The sequence below is a fragment of the Lepidochelys kempii genome, chromosome 2, assembly GCF_965140265.1.
Source record: "Lepidochelys kempii isolate rLepKem1 chromosome 2, rLepKem1.hap2, whole genome shotgun sequence".
Taxonomy (NCBI): domain Eukaryota; kingdom Metazoa; phylum Chordata; order Testudines; family Cheloniidae; genus Lepidochelys; species Lepidochelys kempii.
Genome location: NC_133257.1, coordinates 182,944,808 through 182,967,473, shown reverse-complemented (window position 1 = coordinate 182,967,473; position 22,666 = coordinate 182,944,808). Strand labels below are relative to the sequence as shown.

General features: G+C 43.8%; 2 protein-coding genes across 4 annotated transcripts in view; one reads left to right on the top strand and one right to left on the bottom strand.

Moving 5' to 3' along the window:
- Positions 1 to 984: 984 nt before the first annotated feature.
- On the bottom strand, positions 985 to 8,758 carry LSM5 (LSM5 homolog, U6 small nuclear RNA and mRNA degradation associated). 3 transcript variants are annotated; one of them, XM_073332964.1, is made up of 5 exons: positions 8,651 to 8,758; positions 5,083 to 5,178; positions 4,800 to 4,827; positions 3,576 to 3,648; positions 985 to 1,240 (listed from the first exon to the last, which is right to left on the bottom strand). In XM_073332964.1, exons 1-5 carry the CDS (start codon positions 8,694 to 8,696, stop codon positions 1,208 to 1,210), a joined length of 276 nt encoding a protein of 91 aa, XP_073189065.1. In that variant the 5' UTR covers positions 8,697 to 8,758; the 3' UTR covers positions 985 to 1,207. The 3 variants fall into 3 exon arrangements, with proteins under 3 accessions (XP_073189065.1, XP_073189067.1, XP_073189066.1); XM_073332966.1 differs by lacking the exon at positions 8,651 to 8,758 and adding an exon at positions 8,418 to 8,607; XM_073332965.1 differs by lacking the exon at positions 8,651 to 8,758 and adding an exon at positions 6,743 to 6,879.
- A 10,501-nt stretch (positions 8,759 to 19,259) lies between these two features.
- AVL9 (AVL9 cell migration associated) overlaps positions 19,260 to 22,666 on the top strand; it is a 71,910-nt gene continuing 68,503 nt past the window's right edge. The window contains exon 1 of the mRNA XM_073332959.1: positions 19,260 to 19,531. Coding sequence (XP_073189060.1) covers positions 19,436 to 19,531 — 96 coding nt within the window. The 5' untranslated portion in view covers positions 19,260 to 19,435. The remainder of the gene's footprint in view (positions 19,532 to 22,666) is intronic.

Here is a 22,666-nt window from a genome sequence, read left to right as displayed (position 1 = left end):
GGCTGGAGCCAGTATCATTTAAAAGGAGTGAAGACAATTTTAGTAAATAAAAGAGAGAGTTTGGGGTTAAATAGCATGCAAAGGTAACGTTCTGATCAACTGAAAGTTAGCACTTTTGTAAAACAATACACAGAATTAAACCATTGTCACAGAAGAGGCTGGAGAGGGAAGGACAGAGGAAGCCACTGAAGGATGACTGTCACAGGCCAATCTAAGCAGGACTGACAAAAAACAATTCACACTCTCAAAACAAATACACCCTGAGAAGTTTTACTGAAATAAGGCCTTTCCCCATTTAAAACTAAACAAAGTTGCCCTCAGCTTACTTCAGCCAGGGTCCCAGCAAAGAGAGATCGTGGCTTACCTGAGTCAGATAAAGAAGGACATCATTTACTTCAGCATAGTCCAGAAGAACAATTTCTCTGGCATACTTTCCAACCTCTGGAGTCTCCTCCTTCACCAAGCCCTTCCCACTAATTCTCCTTCCCTTTTCTGGTGATACTAGGCAATTCATTAGTTACCCACACCAGGGTCCATCCCTCTCTCCTGCACATCTATGCAGTAATGGCAGGCAGCTGTGATCTTTCTCCAAGGCAGGAGGAGACCAAAGGGAAAGAGTGTAAAGAAGGAATAAGCTGCAGGGGGCATACTTTAGAGCCAATCTCCATTTTTCTTGTCCATTACATTAAAGACTGCACCATTTTCTTACTTTTAGAAAAGCTCTAACAAACATGGAATCACATCCAATGAGCTGAGCCCTCTGGGCCTAGAGGAAAAGCATCCAGAAGAATCTACTTACTGTTGAGTGGTACTATTTTAAACCATATATAAGTGAGAATGGGCATACTTCTGAGTCACTTAGAGATTGAGTCTCAGCCTTAACTTTCTGATCTCAAGTGCCTTGTTTCTTCCTATTTTTTATTTTTAAAGATTATTATAACTGCAGATATCTTTTCTACTGCATTAAAAAAACCAACCAGCATATTTAACAAAAAAAAATGTTTGTTTTATTCTGAACAGCAGATCAGTCTTTACAATAAAGTCATGATTTTAACTTACAAAGTCAGCATCAGCAATGAATCTTTCCTGAATAGGAAATTTTACCTTTTATCAAATATCAACTTCAAATGTAAACAAAAACTAAAAGCACTCCATTGAGATAACAGAATATATAACAAGAGTCTTCATAGATGACAAATGAATCAATTTACACTTCAGGTCCTTCTCCTCCAGGAACCAGCTGTATAAGAAAAGGACAATTTAAGAGATACAGTATGAAGAAACATAGTACACGTTTGATTTCAAGATTTAAAGTGAGAATTGTCCGATATGGCTTTGTACATATTTATTATTAAACACTACTGAAAATATTTTTACAACAGATGGAAAATTTAAAGTAATACTAGAACATAACACACGTGTACTTTTATAGGTAAACTGACCCAATTTGAACTAAATCACCCCCTAATTCTACTCTTACAAAGAGCAGCTAAATAATCAGATAAAATGAGTGACATTATAGCTTTTATAAGACAGTGAAATGTTGTGAAACTTCCTGTGCTTGCTAATCTCCTATTCCTCTTAAATTTTCTAGCCTATATTGTGTATCATTTATACCAGGGGTCTCGAACACATGGCTGGCGGGGCTATTTCCTGCAATCCGCCAAGTAACCCTTACACCCCCCCCCCCCGCCGCGGCCTACCTCCAGGCCAGGGGTGGGCAAACTACAGCCCCCACAGCACAACGTCCCTGCAGCCCGGGGTGGGGGGGAGGCGCGCACGCCAGAGGGCTCCGTGCATTGCCCTGGCTTCCAGGCACTGCCCCCCACAACTCCCATTGGCCGGGAACGAGGAACTGCGGCCAATGGGAGCTTCGGGGAGGTACCTGGAGGAGCAGCAAAAGCAGCGCATGGACCCCCCCCCCCGGATATGGTTCCAGCTGCTTCCCGGACAGAGTGGGGCCGGGGCCAGGGAGCCTGCCCTGGCCCCAGTGCGCGCCGCTGCCACCCTGGAGCCACTCTAGGTAAGCGGCGCCAGGCCGGAGCCTGAACCCCTCCTGCACCCCACCCCCCAACTCCCTGCTGCATCCCAACTGCCTGCCCTGAGCCCCCTGCCTGCACCCCAAACCGCTGCTGCACCCCAACTCTCTGCCGCACCCCACACTCCCTCCTTCACCCCAACTCCCTGCCTTGAGCACCCTGCTCCTCAATTCCCTGCCCTGAGCCCACACCCCCTGAGGGCAGGGAGGGGGCAGGAAAGGGGTGGGAAGAAGTGGGGCAGTGGCGGGGCCTCATGGAAGGGATGGAGTGGGGGCAGGGCCAGCAAGGGGTGTGTGTCAGTGATGCAGCCCTCAGGCCAATGCACTAGTCCTCATGTGGCCCTCGTGGTCATTTGAGTTTGAGACCCCTGGTTTATACCATGACTGATTAGTACTTGAGCAGAACACTTACCAGTGTAAATGTTCTCATTTTATATATGAATTTTAGCCAACAAGTCATGATGGAATAAAACTTTTTCCTCACTCCAGTGGGAATCTGTTGCCACCAGATAAATGCACGCGTAGATGTTTCAGGAATGAGAAACCAAGGAATGTAGGAACATTCAACACAATAAAAAGGAATGTCTAGATAAAAAACTGCTACTAATTTTCTTTTCTTTGGCATTCAGTTGGTGGGAAGATTTTCAGTTTAAAAACACAATAGCACACTTTTAAAAGTAGTTTGCTTCCTAAATGAGGAACAGTTTTTCTGCTTCTGTCGCCTCTTCTTCTTCTTGTGTAGCAGCAACCCCAAATAGAGGTATACAGGTTGGCTGCTCATTTCCAGCTGCTTTTATAAACAGACTTGCTTTGCAATGAAGAGCCTGGACATTCGCAGATGCAGTTGTAACAAATAGGCAAGACAGCACCACGTGCTCTCTTCAGAGTACAGTTTAAGAGCTGATGCTTTAACTCAATAAATATTAAAGAAAGAAATGTAAAAAAGATATAGGAACTATCATTTATTTTACTGACATTTCTCTCTAAGAAAAGAAACAAAAATTGAAGATGATTTTTCTTTAAAGACAATAGACAAAACGATTATCATGATAGGTATTTATTGTGCAGTCTTTAGTCCTTCAGGCCCTCATCCTACAACACTTAAGCAAGTATTTAGTCCCTCTGATTACAGTGGGCCTTAAGCTACTCTGGTGAAAAATCAGGCCCATACTCTCATAGCAGGCAATAGGAAAAATAAGATATTGGCTGCAGGATCAGACCTACAATAATCAATTACTGCTTCAGCCCTCATTCGCATGCATCAGAAGTATTATGTTTTAAGTTTACTGTACATTAAGATACAACTAAGTTCATGTTTACATTTTCACTTTTGTTTTCAAAATATAACATGGAACATGTGTAATCAAGAAATTTAAGACTAGGATTACAGTATGAAATTTCAAAGGATTATTCTGTCAGAACATGTGTTTAAAATTTAAAATAAATATGAGTTCAATCTTACTTGAATGAATTAGTCAATAACTGAATTCCACATATACTAAAAACCAGTCAAAAACAAGTAGTACACCTGACTTACCATTGTTATGTTATTTCCATTTAGCAAGATCTGATCTAATTTTGTGATTCTTCTTCCTTCAGGTGTGATTTCGCTGATCAAACATTAGGAAGAAAAATATTTAGTATATAAAGTTTACAAAATAAATCTGGATTTGTGGCAAGAGCTGTAGTTACACAAGGCGCTATAATAGGCTGGGTTATTTACCAAGAGTAACACAGAATTTAGATGAATCACAATACAGTTTTGGGACACCCTCCACTGGCCTCAACATATGAAAAAGACAGGTTTCAGAGTAGCAGCCGTGTTAGTCTGTATTCACAAAAAGAAAAGGAGTACTTGTAGCACCTTAGAGACTAACAAATTTATTTGAGCATAAGCTTTCGTGAGCTACATCATGAACTTCATCCGATGAACTGAGCTGTAGCTCACGAAAGCTTATGCTCAAATAAATTTGTTAGTCTCTAAGGTGCCACAAGTACTCCTTTTCTTTGTAAGAAAAAGAGTTTCAACTGGCAACATGAATAACGTTGCAAGATAAGGGAACAAATGCCCTCTTATCCCAGACTACACCTACTTTTTAACTCTTTGTCTATGTGTCAAAGCAAACATTAAACTAATGGAGAATTCAACATGGAGTTCAGGGGGAAAAAATCAAGGGTGCCAAACAGGAAAGGTTAAAACATTTAATATGACAAAATGCGTGGCAGCCATTCTGTGAGGCCGACTTCAGTACCCAAAAAAAAAAAAAAATTAAAAAATCCTTAACCCGAGTCAACTAACAATGTGAAATCCTAGTAAAGACAAGGCAATTTATAGCCTTCACATGAGCTACCAGATTGAGTTCAAAAACACTTTGTTTGCAGTGAAGAAGAGGTACAAGATGTTTCACCTTTTGCAAAGGCAATACATCTTTAAGTGCTCTATAGCTGGTTTGCAGATGACCTGTTACCTACCAGTCAGAATAGAGAGCCAAACCACAAAGCCTGGATACTGGTGTGCTAAGCACACTCAGCACCTGACTTTGCCACCTGCCACACACAGCTATTTAAGAGGTGGCTGTACAGGATGAATTCCCATTGGATTATTTACAAATAGTTTAAATTTGAAGCCTAAATTACTCAGTTGTGTCAAACCTTTTAAAGAGGTCAAAATGGTTTGCTTCCTAATTCAATATACCTTTTCTGTAAATGGGAAAGAAAAAAAAGCACACAGTAGCCACAAAGAAACAGAGGCAATACTTACAACTCTGTAACATCCTCTAACACCATATCTGAAGTCTACCGTCAAGGAAAACAAAAAACTAAAATATCCTTGATTTAATAACTTTACCTGTATTTTCATTTTATAAAAATGGTGTGACCTAATTTTTAAAATAATTTCAGCTAGTGTGGCATATTTATCCATGCAAGATGTAGAAGCATACATTCTAGCCACCTAATTCAAAATATCCAAACAAACAGATAAATAATTAAGCTTATTCTAAAAAGAAAATTGGTAAATAGCAAATATTCCATTTAAAGGATACTGACGAAGTCATCAAATCCTAGGAGTGTGCCAACAATTTCTTTATCACTCTTCATCACAATGTGAATACGTGAACCTATACACTTGTCCACAAGCTCTGTAAATCAGAAAATATTTTATACAAGATTACAATCTAAATTTAAACATATACTAAAGTCATCTTTTTAACACACTCCTTTTAAAGAATATGTGGCAAAATTGTACACATTCAAAATTATTGCCAAGAATACTCAAATGTATATGCAAAAATAGTTTTTATTTTTATTATCTATTATACATAAGGTGCATCCTAAAATATCCGTAAAACACCTAGAACACATTGAGCACTATCTCTCTCTCTCTCGGCTTAGCAGAATTTAATTTTCACTTTTATAATTTTGACAGATGTTTATTTTTAAGCTTTTTATCTATATTTTCACAGCTTTGCAAAATTATGGGCTTTAAGCATTTCCCCTCACCCCAATTTTTAATCCATTTAAATTTTCACAGCTACAGTAAATTATGGAGGATCTGACAATTATTTAATGACAGACACTGAAATTCAAAAACTTAAAGCTTTATAATGTAAAAATAAATTGTCAAAATATACAAATATCCTTATATCAAACTCTAATAAGTTCTCAAGCAACATTTTTCTTACTTTGCCCTTGTACATTTAAAGTATCGATGGAAATATTTTTTTCATAAGTTTGTGTACAGTGAAATCAATTTTTACCAATATTTAGGGATAAAAATATAATCCTCCCAAGCTTAAGTATGTAGCAACTGACTTCGTAGTGAAGGTAGAGTATTATTATTACTGTTCATCATCTGTTTTGGTCGTGCCCACAATGTGATAGGCACTTTCCGGGTATATCAATAATTTACATTTTAGGAACCTTCAACACATTTTCTGTCCGTATCCTATTAATCATAAACCATTTTTTCTTAATGTTCCTGATTCTAGGAAATCTTTGGGAGAAATATAATCTTACATAAGGAAAAGTTAATTTGAGGAAAAATATTTATTTCTGTTGGAGAAACTAACCAACCAACCATTGGTCAGCTGCCAAGAGATTGCTCACCGAGGTTACTTTTCCTCCCCCAGCACCACACTGTTTTTTGACATCACCATCTCTTTGCTTGAAAGAACGTTCCCAGAACAGTTAAGAAAGTGCATTTTGCAGATTCAGTTTATTAAATGTTAAAAGAAAAGTTGCAAATTGTTTTGGTACTATACACAGTAGAACCTCAAAGTTACAAACACTTCAGGAAGGGAGATTGTTCATAACTCTGAAATGTTTGTAACTCTCAACAAAATGTTATGGTTGTTCTTTCAAAAGTTTACAACTGAACACTGACTTAATATAGCTTTGAAACTTTTCTATTAAGAAGAAAAATGCTGCTTTCCTTTTTTTTTTTTTTTAAGTAGTTTACGTTTAACACAGTACTCTACTGTATTTGGCGTTTTTCTTGTTTTGTTTTTGTCTCTGCTGCTGCCTGATTGTATACTTCTGGTTCCAAATTAGGTGTGTGACTGACTGGTCAGTTTGCAACTCTGAGGTTCTTCTGTAGTCACTCCACCCTCCTGTAACGACGCGTATGAGTATGTCTACACTAGAAATGCTACAATAACACAGCTGCAGCATAGAAACTTACAGCAACTGAAGGGGTTTTCTTACATTGTTATAGTAAATCCACTTCTCTGTGAGGCTGTAGCTAGGTCAATGGAAGAATTCTTCTGTTGATCTAGCACTGTCTCTACAATGGGGTTCAGGTTGGCTTAACTCTCTCGCCAGGGCTGTGACTATTTCACACCCCAAACAGTATAGCTAGGTTGACCTAAGTTTTAAGGGCAGACCAGGCGTAAGTCACTTAAAAATATATATATATATAATATGGAGACAAGAGAGTTCTCTTACTTGGCCATTAACAAAAGCCTAAACCCTGCATCAGATTCACACTGGGAAATCCCTTTGCCCATGCAGAGCCCTACTTATATCAATGGGTATATCTCACTCGAAAAAAAAAAAGTGTACACTTAACTCCAGTTAAACTAGCAGTAAACTCTTGGCAACTCAGGATTTAACTCTGGCTAGCAGTTTCAATTAAAGGTTATAGAGGAACCTGGGGTTAAACTCAAACTAGTCTGGTCTACACTAGAAAATTAGGTCCATTTAAGTACTTTGGTCTGCAGTGTGAAAAATCCACACCCCTAAGCAGTGTTAAGGCAACTTAAGTCCATTGACCTAGCTACCGCCTCTCAGGGCAAGTCTACACTGCCACTTACATTGATATTGCTTATGTTGCTTAGGGGTGTGAAAAAACCTGTAATTTGCATCGCTCAGTGACCTAAGCACTGTCCATACCAGTGCTATGACAGTGGGAAAGACTCTCCCACCGACACAGCTTCCGCCTCTCACGAAGGTGGAGTAATTATGCCACTGGGAGAGCTCTCTCAGCAGTGCAGATGCATCAGAGCAGCTGTGCCAACGTAGCTTTTAGTTAGGGCTAGTCTACGCTGGCAGTGCTTTAACATGGTTTGTGTAATCAGGGCAGAGCACTGGGAGAGAGCTCTCCCACCACTCTAAATAACCAACTCCACAAGGGGCGTGGCTCCCTGCACTGGTGCACTGTCTACACTGGCGCTTTACAACACTGAACCTTGCTGCACGGGGGGGGGGGGGGGGGGAGGGTGTTTTTTTCCCACATCCCCTAAGTGAGAAAGTTGTAGCACTGTAAAGTGCCAGTGTAGACAAACCCTTAGACTAGCCCTCAGGAAGGTGGTTTAACTACAGCGATGGGAGAACCCCTCCCCTTGGGATAGGTAGTGTCCACTCTGAAGCCTTTTAAGTGTAGACAAGTGCTGAATTGATGAATCTTCAGGAAGGTCTCTGCACGTGTAGCTGGGGGTATGATTCCCCAACGGGTAGAGAGACAGTTGCACTAAATCTAAACAAGTTAAACTTGGAGCGTAGCCCACAGCCGGGCACCCCACAGACGCTGTCTGGGGACTCCGACTGCCACAGCGAGGGAGCTGGGCCGGAGCTGGCGGCTGGGTCTCCTCGAGCTGGGAATCGCGGCCCCACTGCCGGAGGAGCCGGTCTGCCCCTCACGGCTAGCGGCGGCACCCGAGTTAAGAACATGCTTTTGTGGGGGGGGGGGGAGGCACTGCCGACACGCCGGATTGGAGGGAGGCTCCAGCAACAACCACCCCCACCTCGGCAGGGCCATCCCTAGCTATTCTGGGGCCCTATACAGCCCCCCTTCGGGTGGGGGCAGGCCCCAGGCCTCTGCGGGGGGGGGGGGTGTGGCGCTGGCTTCCGGGGCAGGAGGGAACCACCCCGCAGCACTCACCGGCGGCGGCGCTGGGTTGCTGCACTTCCCGCCGCCGGTTGAGAGCAGGCCCGGACCTGCTGCAGAGCTCAGGGGCGGGGGCCCTGGGGAAGCGCCGGAGCAGGGGCGGGCGCAGCACCCGACGCGCTCAGGAGGGGAGCCCGAGACCGCCCCTCCCGCCAGCCTCCCCGACCCCGGACCGGAGAAGCCCAGCACCCCCCTGTCCCTGGGCGGGGGGGGGGGGCGCTAGTTACCGAGCGGCAGGAGCTGAGACGGGTTGGTCGTCGCGTTGGCCGCCATCTTGAAACCAGACCTCACCAATCGCAGCTATCGGAAGAGAGGGCTTCAGCTCCCTCCGCCAGCAGCCCTGGCCAATGGATGGCAGAGCAGTCGGGCGGCTGCCGCTCCGAGGCTCGGGCTGCAGCGGGGCAGGGCCTGAGTGGCAGAGCTGCTGAGCACTCCGCCGCCGCCGCCGCCTCCTTCCAGATTCAATGGAAAACGCAGGGGCTTTGACAATGAGGCTCCAAATTAGGGTTGGCTCCTGTCCAGGCTGTCCCAGGAGAGTCCCTTTTTGGTGGTAGCTGCCCTGGGAAATCCGCAAAGGTGCTGGATATACCCTGCCACCAGCTGTCCGGTTTGATGGGCTCCGGGACCTCCTGGATGGCCCAGGTTTTTGTTCTGCACGGGTGGCAATGCTACATCAAATACTCAGGCCTGGTCTACGCTAGGAATTTCCATTGGTATAGCTACATCTCTCAATCCACACCCCGAGAGACGTATCTAAACTGACTTAACCCCCCCCCCCCCCCCAGTGTGGACAGCACTAGGTTGACAGAAGAATTCTAGCAACCACCTCTCGGGGAGGTGGTGTAGGCAAGGCCTAAACAAAAATGTCACTGTGGCCTTAACTCTGCACCTGTTAGCATCAATACCATATTATAACAGAGTGCCAGCTCTGCTCTGAGTTTAGGTTAAGCTTCACTTTCCGTTTAAAAGTTGGCTCTTCTAAGTGGCCTAAAATTCCTGTGCTTACTCAGACTGGCTTGAAATTTGGTGTGCCTCATGTGGTTCTCTGTAATGTTACTGGTACAAAATTGGGATCATTTGAGTATGGGGTTCCTGAGATACAGCATCTACTATTTACAAAATCAACTAATTCTTCCAACTTTTTTGCCCTCATCTAGGGCTGAGACTATGGCTCTGATCCTCCCTAACCTGTCACTCGGGATTTATCTCAGCTAGTGGATGGCACCCGCTGCCCCTCTGGGACGGTTATCTTGAAGAAGTTATTTGGAGTTGTTACAAAAGTAGGTGGAGCCACAAAGAATGAAATGTGCACATGCCCATGCAGCAAAACTAGGACCCTGCTGCAGCAAGATGGTTCCCAGGTAGGCTGTTGCTCCAACAGCTGGGCAGTTCAGAGGAATATGCTGTGGCTATTGAACCTAAGCTGCACCCATGCGCTGTGAATTTAAACTCTGCCTTTGTCAGAAATCTAAGAATGATCAGTGGGAATGTTACTACCATTTGTCTGCATCAAAGTGGTTTTATACTTTTGGGAAATGGGCTCTGAGTAATACAGCTATTTTAGAAGTGACTCCATTTTCTGGAGGGATCCTCTCCCTGACCCTCTTATGTGAGCTGACATTTGGAGGAGCCATGCCCCTCTGAGGGAGTCTGAGCCCCTTCCCCTCCCCCCTCATGTGAGACCCTCTCCTTAACTCCCTTCTGCCTCTGTGTGTCCAGATCGGGGAGGACGCTACCCCTCTGGATGGGGAGCTGAGAACAGGAACGTTTGGAGCACATGTGGAGGTGAAGAGTTGAGAACTGACAACATGCTTAGTGCATAGGACAGGTTCACAAGTACTGACACTGAGGAGCGGCATGAGAACACCGACTGAGTTGAATGGTGCAGTTCATACATCTCAGACCTACTGTTTCTAGCTGTATTCATCTCCATGGGATGTTCTCATTCTGCTGAGAAAATCTAATTGAGATGAATGGGCTACTTCTCACCTCTCAGCCTCTGTGCTGCAGATGGATAGGGAGAGGCCGCTCCCCATATACTGGGCCCAGCTTTGAGGTAGGACTCTGCATCTCCATTCTTCTGCCCCTTGCTGTCTCTGACTGGTATAGGCACACTTCACAGCCCCACAACTTTTCCCACCTCTCCGTGGCCCCTCCAAGCTTATGAGAGGCATGGAGTGGCAAGGAGGAAAGTTGAGTTGGGGGTACAGGGGGAAAGGCTCAAAGTGAATCATTCTTACTTGATCAATTCCAGTGGGGCTATTGCCAACTCCTGGGAGAGCAGAGTGAAGACTGTGTTGCATGGGGAAGCATAACTTTGTATTTCCTAATTTTCACATTTGTGTCACCTTAGGTTTTCATTTCTTGGTTTTCAGAAGCTTAAGTTATGCATTCTACACATTCTGTTAGGGCACCAGAGACCACTGGACAACCTTAACTCTGCGTTAGCCAAGTTTTTTGGTCATTTAATTTGGTTAGCACTAACAACATGCATGTATACAAACTATGTGTTTGTATAAAGCAAGTTTTGACTTCCTCATACTCTGTAGAACATGCAGACATACTATTGAACTCCACTCTCTGCTATCACTAACTTCCTTGTCCTTCCTCCCCTCCATTTCCCTTGTATGCTGGTGGCTGTCTCACCAGTCCAAAGAGGAATGAATGACACACACAAGTCTATTTCAGGCCCTTATCTCAGGGCACAATTTGTTGTTTAAACACAAAACTCAAAGAATTCCCCTGACCAACATAGACTAGCTCTCAGAGGCTTTTTCCTGACCAGCCTCCCACTCTGTAGAACAATGCTCACAACTCTCCTTTCTGCTCACTATCTGCTCTTCAATTCCAGAAGGCAATTTTTTTGTTTTTTCACATGCTGTCCATCATGTGGCCCTTTTGCTCTCATTTCATTCATCTGGGGAGGTGAGTTAAGCCTGGCACAGGTGCAGCTGAGTCCCAACTCCTCTAAAAGCCAGCTCACCCTGTGATATGCCCTATCTCCACACATATAATTTGTCTAAACTAGAACCAAATACAAATTCTATGCTAATTAATTCTGCAAATGCTCACACTACTAGCAAATAAACAGAATTACGTGCAAAGGTATATTCCAAAGTCGTTTGCAGTGGAAAAGCTGAAGATAAAATTCTGCTGAATTTAAGCCTTTATCTGAGAAATAGAAATGTATGTTTGAGACTTCAACGAAGAGAATATTATAGTGGATGTGGAAATGTGTTTCTAATCGGAGAAATTTGATTTAAAGCATATCCATTAAAGAAGCATCACGGCAAATAAAAAAGGGTTGGCAATTCCTGGTTGTCATTAGTGAAGAATGCAGTAACAGATAAAGAAAGTCCCTCTAATTATTGTGCCAATGGTATAGTAGCAGTCAATATTATTAAAATATGACAGCTAACCATAAGAGGGCTATGGTTAACATATGGTTAATTGTGTTGTTTGTATAATAACTATGCACAGAGAGTAAATTCCATAAGGAAGGTGCACTTTGCATGTGTCTGTGACTGTTCCAACTGTGTATATCACAGCATCCACCTCCCTTCCTCTTTCATAAGTATACAGGTACAAAATGAATAGGGTAAGCTGCAGAATATGCAGAGAATATGGCAAGCAAGTTGCTTTAAAATATAGCAGCAGGCTCCCCGTTTTATTACATGACCTGGCTTTTTGCAGAAGAATTTTTTATCCTTTCTATTGCCTCACATAGCAGGAAAGAGAATTTTGAACAATGAAAAAAAATTTCATTCGGAAACAATAAGTAGGATTTATCCAATGTCTACATCACAAAATGCATAGTAGTGAGAGCAGTTTCAAACTTCGTTTCTTTGCTGTACTGCACATGAAAAGTAGGTATTCCCCTGCCCTTTTTATAGTATTGAGTGATGTAGCTCATCACTGAAGGAGACAGTGGCTAATATTTCATATCACTTTTCTTTCTTGAAATTATACTAACAATCAAAAAAGTGAGACAGAAAAGGCCTAATAACTAATCATTTGGCTGCCAGGGCAGATTGTCCCTACAGACTTTTGTTCCCTAAAGTATATTTTATATATAATAGAACTTCTGTTGAAGCTAAGAAATATTATGTAATTATAGGCTTTGATCTATTGTTATTGTCTGAGCCCTTGAGTATTGTGTTAATGCTGAGATTTTCCTGAAGCATTTTTTTTAATGCTTTTAGAAAGAGAGTCCTTTCATCTGATTTCCACAAAGAAGCTTAATGACTGAGAGCCTGTGTGACGCTCTGTACCTCGGGGAAATACTCTACACGCCCGTGTTCATCTTTATAAAACGATTGTGTGGTATCCAATGCAAAGTTTGTCATGTTGGGTGTCTTCAGAAGGCTCATGATGCAAGCAAAAACTCTCCAAGAGCTGAGAGGCAGTTCATACCTCATCAGGGCATGTGTGGGACAAACCTAGCCCAGCCTCACAGGAACAAAGGACACTGGCCTAGACATCAACAAAATAATCTGTTGGACTCTTGAGGGAGTCACCCCCCTCTTTCTTTGGTCAGTTTGGGACTGTCATGAGGTAATGCTCACCTGACTCTGGGATGGGGGTGGGGGGCAAAGCCAAGAGTGAAGAAAGGACATGATAAAAGGGAGAGACATTTGCCATGCTCTCTCTCTCTCTCTCTCTTCCGTCTACACCTACAGACACCACACCAAGCGACTGAAGCGCTGATCAAAGGGGAGAGCCTGGCTGAAGAGCAACCAGCCAGTCTGTGGTGAGAAGCATCTAAGTTTGTAAGGGCATTGAAAGTGTTACGGTCAGCTTAGAATGCGTTTTGCTTTTATTTCATTTGACCAAGGCTGACTTGTTATGCTTTGACTTATAATCACTTAAAATCGATCTTTGATATTAATAAAGCTGTTTGTTTATTCTACCTGAAGGAGTGCGTTTGGTTTGAAGCATGTCAGAAACTCCCCTTGGGATACCAAGCCTGGTACATACCAATTTCTTTGTTAAAATGGTGAACTCATATAAGCTTGCAGCATCCAGCAGGCATAACTGGACTCTGCAAGACGGAGGTTCCTAGGGTTGTGTCTGGGAACGGAGATATTGGCTATTGTCATTTGGTTGCACAATCCAAGGAGCAGCTTACACGCCAGAGACTGCATGAACAGCCCAGGAGTGGGGGTTCTCATAGCAGAGCAGGGTAAGGCTGGTTCCCAGAGTCAAGGATTGAAATGATCTAGCAGATCACTAGTCCAGACAACAACAGAGGGGAATGTCACAGCCTGATCCTGCAGCCCTGAATGACAATTTTACTATTGACTTCAGTGGAATATGTTCTGACCTTAAGAGAAAGCAGTTTGGTAGTACCCTGAAACTTGGAACTCCTAATTTTAAATTTTGTCTCTGACACTGAATCTCTCGGTGGCCTTTGACAAGCCACTTCACCTCTCTGCCTCATTTCCTCTATCTGTAAAGCAGAGATAATACTTACTAACCTGGGAGGCTATTGTAAGAATTGTGGACTTGTTCTTGTATCTTTTACACATTTAATAGTCTCAAGTGAACAGACTGATTGAATTGAATGTTATTACTCATGTAAGGACTATTCAAATGACTGAGGAGCTGCAGGATGAAGCCCTGATTAGTTATTGCTTATAAAGCAACACTTTGAAGATCCAAATATTATATAAAGATGTCATTATTGAAGTTTATTATCAATTTTTTTTAGTCTTCAGGAAGACTTACCGTTCATGATCTTACCTATAGAGACTAAAAAGAATCTCACATCAGCTGTCTCTCATCAGCCTATGGCTTTGGTTCTCAACTGTGGTCCACCGCTTCTTCAGGGAAAGCCCCTGGCAGGCCGGGCCAGTTTGTTTACCTGCCACGTCTGCTGGTTCGGCCGGTCACGGCTCCCACTGGCCACAGTTTGCTGCTCCAGGCTAATGGGGGCTGCGGGATGCCAAGAAGGCCAATGGCATTTTGGGCTATATAAGTAGGGGCATTGCCAGCAGATTGAGGGACGTGATCATTCCCCTCTATTCGACATTGGTGAGGCCTCATCTGGAGTACTGTGTCCAGTTTTGGGCCCCACACTACAAGAAGTATGTGAAAAAATTGGAAAGCGTCCAGTGGAGGGCAACAAAAATGATTAGGGGACTGGAACACATGACTTATGAGGAGAGGCTGAGGGAACTGGGATTGTTTAGTCTGCGGAAGAGAAGAATGAGGGGGAATTTGATAGTTGCTTTCAACTACCTGAAAAGGGGTTCCCAAAAGGATGGACCTAGACTGTTCTCAGTGATAGCAGATGACAGAACGAGGAGTAATAGTCTCAAGTTGCACTGGGGGAGGTTTAGGTTGGATATTAGGAAAAACTTTTTCACTAGGAGGGTGGTGAAGCACTGGAATGTGTTACCTAGGGAGGTGGTGGAATCTCCTTCCTTTGAAGTTTTTAAGATCAGGCTTGACAAAGCCCTGGCTGGGATGATTTAGTTGGGGATTGGTCCTGCTTTGAGCAGGGGGTTGGACTAGATGACCTCCTGAGGTCCCTTCCAACCCTGATATTCTATGATTCTATGTAACCTCAGATGTGCAACAGTCTCTTCTGAAAATAACAGATGTTGGTGAAGAACAAAAGGAGAAATTTGTGAGAGGTGTCCTTGATTCTGACGGGACATGTAGCTTCTTTAACCCAGTCAAGAAATTTTGAATCAAAACATTTGCTGACATGGCCAAAAAGATCAAATTTAAGTTTGGCAAGGGCAGAACAATCACAGAAGCTCAGTGTTTTCCACGGAGCCCTGTCCTTAGCAAGATGCAGAGATGACGTGTCAATGGCAATTGTTTTTAGTCACCAAATAGGACCTGTGCCTATGTCTCTCTTCCATGCTGATGGAACAATGAGAAGAACATACGAACGTGAATAAGAGTGTCAGCTGCAAGCTCAAGCTGAAAGAATCCATCAGCTAAGACAGGGGTGGCCAACCTGTGGCTCTGGAGCCACAAGCGGCTCTTCAGAGGTTAATATCCGGTCCCTTGTATAGGCACTGGCTCCGGAGCTGGAGCTACAGGCACCAACTTTCCAATGTGCTGGGGGGTGTCACTGCTCAACCCTGGCTCTGCCACAGGCCCTGCCCCCACTCCACCCCTTCCCGCCCCCTCCCCTGAGCCTGCCGTGCCCTCACTTCTCCCCCCTCCCCAGAGCCTCCCAGCTGATCAGGAGGTGGGGGAGGGAGCAGGAGGCGCTGACCAGCTAGGCTGCCCGTGGGTGGGAGGTGCTGGGAGCTGGGGGCAGCTGATGGGGGGTTGCTGACGTATTACTGTGGCTCTTTGGCAATGTACACTGGTAAATTCTGGCTCCTTTTCAGGCGCAGGTTGGCCACCCCTGAACTAAGAGCATGTAACAAAGAAACCACAGTGTACATCAGAGATGTAATGGCTGTCATACAAACCACGGCTGAAGATAAAATGCACATATTTGATGAATTGGTGACTAAGTACTTGAAGCAGGTCCTAAAATGATTTGACAACGCTAATTCTGTAATCAGAGTCTTTGACAGATATAACAACAGAAACTCTGTGAAAACAGCAGAAAGACAGTGTCAGGCAGGATCTAAGGTTTGTGGAAGAAAAATGCAGTCTTCACTTTTATGTTGTTTGCAACAAGCCAGAGACAGTTTATTCTCAAGCAATTGCAAGGGGGAGTGTGTGCACAGACAAGCATTCCCCCTTCCTAGGCAGATCTCCACCCGATAAACAATTAGGGCAAGCATTTATACCTTTTGTTACATACAATAATGATCAGCTGCTGTGTCTTGTTTATACATATTCCTTTCTGACATCTTACTTTTTCTCAGCAGCTCCTGCTACAATCTGCATTCCATTCTTATCCAACACAAGGTCAAAACAGCATCTCTTACAGTTTTCCCACTCGCTTCCCATTCGCCCAGGCCCTGCCTTAAAGTTTTGTGTTATTAGCGTTAGAGTTAACCTGACTCTTATTTTATTCCTAAGAAACTAAGATGTCTGCCTTTATCCCTTTTTTACTTCCACAGGTTGGATGAAAGAAATACCAGGTTGCTGGAGGACGCCCTGTGCCTCCATGGAAAAAGTTTTTAAATGTGATATCCAACAGTTACTTGTAAAATTCCTCTCTGACTATATGGTTCAAAATGCACCTGAGAGTGTGCAAGCTTACCCAGAACAAGAACTTCTTCTTGCTGGAGCCTTTTACAATGGTGAAGTAGCAAAATCCATTACCGGTAGAAAGTGTAGGGAGTTGAAAAAGCCCAAGAATTGTACAGTACTCAAGAGGAAGTGGACAGAAGGATACTTCTGCATGCTTTATGTGCCAATATGGCTTTTGGGTCTCTTGGTGTCAAAGGAACCATAGTAATTAGGTCTGCTGATACAGATGTCTTGGTTGTTGCTTTTCACTATTTTCCAAAAATGGAACACCTAGATAACATGTGGATTGAAACAGACACCATGACAAGCACAACTGATGATCATTTCTTCATACCCACACATGCAATTTGTGGCACACTCACTCTTGACTTCTGCAACTTACTTCCTGTTATATACATTAACAAGATATGATTGTGATGCTCTGTACCTTGGGGAAACACCCAGGACCCCCATGTTCATCCTTGAAAAATGATTATGTGGTATCCAATGCAAAGTTTGTCATGTTGGGTGTCTTTGGAAAGCTCATGATGCACTGAACATTGCTATTATAGTGATATTATAGTAATTGTTGTTACAGTAATGTTATAGGTTATAATTTCATGTGCACAGTTATGAGGCTGAAAATGTATCCTCATGGCTTAAAATAAGCCCAGGCAAAAACTCTCCAAGAGCAGAGAGGCTGTTCAGACCTCATCAGGGCATGTATGGGACAAACCCAGCCCAGCCTCACAGGAACAAAGATCACTGGCCTAGGTAGCAACAAAATTATGTGTGGGACTCTCGAGTGAGTCACCGCCCTTCCTTTGGTCAGTTTGGGACTGCGATGAGGTAATTTTCACCTGACTCTGAAGTGGCGGGCACGAAGCCAAGAGGGAAGAAAGAACATGATAAAAGGGAGATATGTTTGCCATGCTCTTCCTCTCTTTTCCACCTACATCTACAGACACCACACCAAGCGACTGAAGCGCTGATCAAAGGGGAGAGCCTGACTGAAGAGCAACCAGCCAGCCTGTGGTGAGAAGCATCTAAGTTTGTAAGGGCACTGAAAGTGTCAAGATCAGCTTAGAATGTGTTTTGTTTTTATTTCATTTGACCAAATCTGACTTGTTATGCTTTGACTTATAATCACTTAAAATCGATCTTTATAGTTAATAAATCTGTTTGTTTATTCTACCTGAAGCAGTACGTTTGGTTTGAAGTGTGTCAGAAACTCCCCTTGGGATAACAAGCCTGGTACATATCAATTTCTTTGTTAAATAGATGAAGTCATATAAGCTTGTAGCGTCCAGCGGGCATAACTGCACACTGCAAAATGGAGATTCCTAGGGTTGTGTCTGGGACTGGAGATATTGGCTAGTGTCATTTGGTTGACAATCCAAGGAGCAGCTTACATGCCAGAAGCTGTGCGTGAACAGCCCGGGAGTGGGGGTTCTCACAACACAGCAGGGTAAGGCTGGCTCCCAGAGTCAAGGATTGGAGTGACCTAACAGATCACTGGTCCAGATAACACCAGAGGGGACCGTCACAATGATTCTGTATCATTCTTATTTGGTATTGGGCGGCAAAACAATCTGTGTTTCATGTCAAACCAAGGGAATTTACTTGTCAAATTGAAAGAGAGCAATGGACAAGTCAGAATTTCTGCAGCAAGGAAGTTGGTAGCACTGCTGTATGACCACAGCAAGGGGGAAAAAAGAACCAAAGGGACCTGAATTACTTGTGCTTCAACCTAGCCAGCATGAAGGATAAGTTTCTGGCCAAACTCCCACCATGTGAGGACACTTTTGAAGATTATGTCAAAACATCTTGGCAAACAAAGATTTGGATGTCTTCACACATTGGTAAACAAGATATTGGATCACCATTGCAATATGGATGGGAAAATGTGGATGATTAATTACTTCCTGTATTCTTCAAGGGCCCAATCGCTTCTGAGCTTCTTCAAGACCTTATTTGTGCCTGTACCGGTAGGGGCTTGCTGCATAATCAACTTTGTCTGTAGTCTTTCCAGCACAGAACTATGTACATGCTAAGTTCAAGGCAATGAAAACCGTGGAAACCCATGCACTCTCAACAGAGATCATGATGATGATAATGATGTTAACTAGAAATGTCACCGGTCTTATTATTTTTCAGTGATTCCTCTACACATTGATTATTTGCTTATGTTTTATCCTTTGGATAGCTGCTGTGATGCTTTGAGCTCACAAAGAAACCCAGTTGTATGCCTTGAAATAAGATATAGCATCAGCCACTTAAAATAAATGACTGCAACTATTTCAGAGTGGTCATTTCAACCTGTTGAGGATGTCACTGTTTACCCCCGTTTTTACAGCAACGACTTGACAGCTCGTCCCCGTGCCTCATCCGAAAGTAGACAGAATAGGCTTCCAAAGGATGTAGGGGGTGTGTGTGTGTGTGTGTGTGTATGTAGGCGGGAGGTACAGTACGGCCCCGTCCTTCTCCAGCATGTGAAGACGAGAGAGAGAGCGGGAGCAGGATGGAAGGAAGGAGAAGGAGAGACACGAAGGAGAAGAGGAAGGCGAGGAAAGGGCCAGGCAGCAGCTGGAAGGGCAGAAGGACTCGCAGCAGGAGGCAGGCGGCCGGCCGGCCCTTGTACTCTGCGCCGCCCCCGCCCCGCTCCACCCCCGGCGGGGCGGGGCGGGCCGGGCCGGCTGCGGCGCTGCGGAAGCGGAGGAGGGCGGCACAGGCAAGGCGAGCGGAGCGGCCCTGGCCGGCTCGGGGCTTATTCCGTGTCGGCCCCGGCGCGGGGGAGGCGGGGCGCGCAGAGGAGCCCGGCCCGCTGTAAACACCCTCCCGAGAGGCCGCCGCGGGCCTCCATGGAGACGCAGGGGAAGCCCCCGCCGCCCGGCAGCCAGCGGGGACCGGTGCTGCACATCGTGGTGGTCGGGTTCCACCACAAGAAGGGCTGCCAGGTGAGGGGAGAGGCCCGGGCGCACCCGCCCCTGCCCCCTCCCTCCGGCCTGCTTGCTTCCTGCCCTGTGCTTCCTCCTCCTCCCCCCCCTTCCCCGCCTGCCATAATTCCCCCTTCCCCACAGCCTCCCTCCTTCGCCTTTCACCCTTTCCTCCCCCCGCCCCCCTCCGGCTTTCACCTCTGTTCACCCCCTTCCGACAACATCTGCTTATCTCCCCAGCCTTTTCTTCCCCGTCTTCAGTTCTTTATCTGCTCCCCTCCTACCCTGTGTGCCTTCCTCCATCCTTCTGCCCTGCCCTACGCACATCTGCCTTTCCCTTCATCTTCCTACCCCACAGCTAACCCCCTCTGCTTCTGGGTCCCTCTTCCTGTGTCTGTGCTTGTGTGTTTCATGTTTCAGCACCAGGATGAAAGATAAAAGTGTGCCTGCATTATTGTTATTTTTGGCAGGGGTCATTTGCTGGGTGTCTCACACTGCGGGGGAGGAGGGGTGACAATATGAATGAGATTTGGAGGTTTCACTCATTTATTGAAAATCTTGGTTGACAAATACAGCAAAATCCTTTCATCACCAAAGAGACTTTTAATGCTATCCCTAGAACTAATTTGGGTTCCTGATTTCTGTCACCCTTCCTTCCTTGAGTAGTACTTACTTTGGTGAGCAGTCCCATAGAGTTTAGTGTGAGTACTTCTGTGAGGTTGGTACTCCCCAGCGTGAATAAGGGTGATAAAATTGGGGCCCCAAAGGAGGGAGACTCCCCCAGATGCATGGGATTTAACAAGTCTGTTAGTTCTGTGCATTAATTATTTGTTATTTTTCAGTTCCATGTACCATACTGGTTTCTTTCTCTTTCTCTCATGCACCCTCCTCTCCCCCTCCCCTTCAATTGTAGAGATTGGTTATGACGGTACATACGACATCTAGGTCCTACGGTTCTGGGTTTTCTTGTTGGCTGCTCAGTGCATTTTTTCAGTGTGTATGCTTGAATATTTTTTTTTTAAAAAAGATATTCTAGTTGAAACCAATACAAAACTTTTGTGGGTGAGGCTGCATTTGCTCTGACTGGCCTCTGAGAAGAATTAGTCCTTAGAGAAGCAATGACTCAATTTGCTTAATTGGTAAATGTTGGCTATACCAAGGTTAATATTTATTCCGATGGATAAATGATTTTCTATAATTTCAGACTTAAGGACTTTTTTCTGAGGATAAAGTGATCTTAAACAGAGTTGGCAGAATAGGATTTGACTATGCAGACAAAAATATTTTAAACTAAAATAGCTGTTTACAATAATAGATACGGATCAGGAATGGGCTATAGGGGATGGGCATGTCCCAAAAGGTAAAGAAAGAGATTTAAAAAACAGTATTGGAACAGATAAGCATTTATAAATGGAGGACAGCTTAAAAAAATAAGAATTGAGTAAATTCTAGCTTACTCCACCTTCTGCCTCTGATAGCCCAATATGTCACTGCAACATCACAGGCATACCCTTAACAAAAGGATAAATAGTTCAGTGGCTTCAGAATATTAAGCTTGTATTAAATGTTAGGTATGTATATCCTTCTTCTCCGCTATTTTATGATTTTTTTTTTTTACAGTTGTTTAATGGGGACTGTAAGGGGAAAGAGCATCATCCTTTATACTCCTTGAATTCTCTTACTTCTCCCCTTACCTTTTTCAGAGCAATGATGCAGTGCAGGACTTTGGACCAAACCTGTGTGGTATTTTGGCCTGTGCCATAAAGCAATGACTGTTTGTTCATCTTTTGCATTGTCTTGTTCCATTGTTTAACTAAAAAAGCTTTTTTATCATGGTATTTAAATTTCTAAGGTCTGTATGATTGCTGGAGTCTGGAATGTCTCTTGTAGATGCTTTTGGGTATCAAAAGGGAGAATCAACATAAATGGCATGTTCAGAGTTGCTTCTCCTGTTGTCTCCCTGTCAAGACAGACAGTGCTATGTCCAGATTTGCAATCCAGCAATTGGCAGACATTACTACATTGCATAACAGTGTTAAATGGCCTAATGCTGAATTACTGTTGCCCTGTAATGTACATTTGTTTACTGATTTTTAAAGTGAAGTTAGGTTGGTGAGATTAGTTTAGATATATCTCATCTCAACTCTTAAAATCCTGGACAACCTCTCTCATCTCTACTCCCAGCAAAAAACTCTTAAATAGTGCTGTCTTTTGTTTGTTACCTAAACAGTCATCAAATTAGGCTGCATTATCTTTATCTGCAGTGAGAGCCATAGTGAGACTATTTCTACTGAGTAAAAGATTTCCAAAGCTCAGTCAGTAGTTATAGTAAGCATTTTTTCAGTTATATTGTGAACTCTTGTTATGTCCATGAAAGTTATTAATGGTTTTTCTTAACACAAACAGTTCTATCATTCTTTTTGTCCATTTTTCCCCCCTCCTTCGCATTTTCTCTCATATTCACACTCTTTACAGGTTGCACTTTACTGTCAAGGTGATAACTGTTCTGTAGGCAATTTATTTTTGGCAGCATATTTGGGGCGGGGAAATGAATTTTGTATTTCTGAACTGTTGCAGCTTGACACATAGAGTATTCCCTCATCCGTTTATCTACAGGACTGATTCAGCATGGACAATGGCATTGCAAGGTTCCCTACTCCATCAGTTTATGTCCATGCTGTCTTGGAAGGATCATTTCTAAAAATGAGAGTATAGTTCAGTCTCTGTGCCTATGCGATCTTTGGCCTCTGCTGAGACTCCTCAACAAGGATACCAGTTGTGATGGTGTGTTCTGTGATGTGGATGATTATTATCTGAGGATTGGTCTGAAGCCACCAGCTCATTTCATTAAGGCACCAAAGACCCATTGTTAATATTTTGGGATACGTTCTGAAACCACACAGTAGGGTAGGTAGAAAACAAAACAAAAAAGAAACTCATAGAACTCCTCCTCTGATCTTACTAACAATGGCTGAAGCTTAAAAGCATTCATCTAGCACAAGCTCTGCTCACTGGAGAAACTTTTCAAGTACTATGATCTGTGAGGTTCTTTTATGTTTTTTCAGAAAATTCATATAAAATTGAATCTCTTTGCAAATCTTGGTGTTATGCTGAAATACATTGGCACCTCTTAGTTGACTGTCCTTCAGTCTAAAG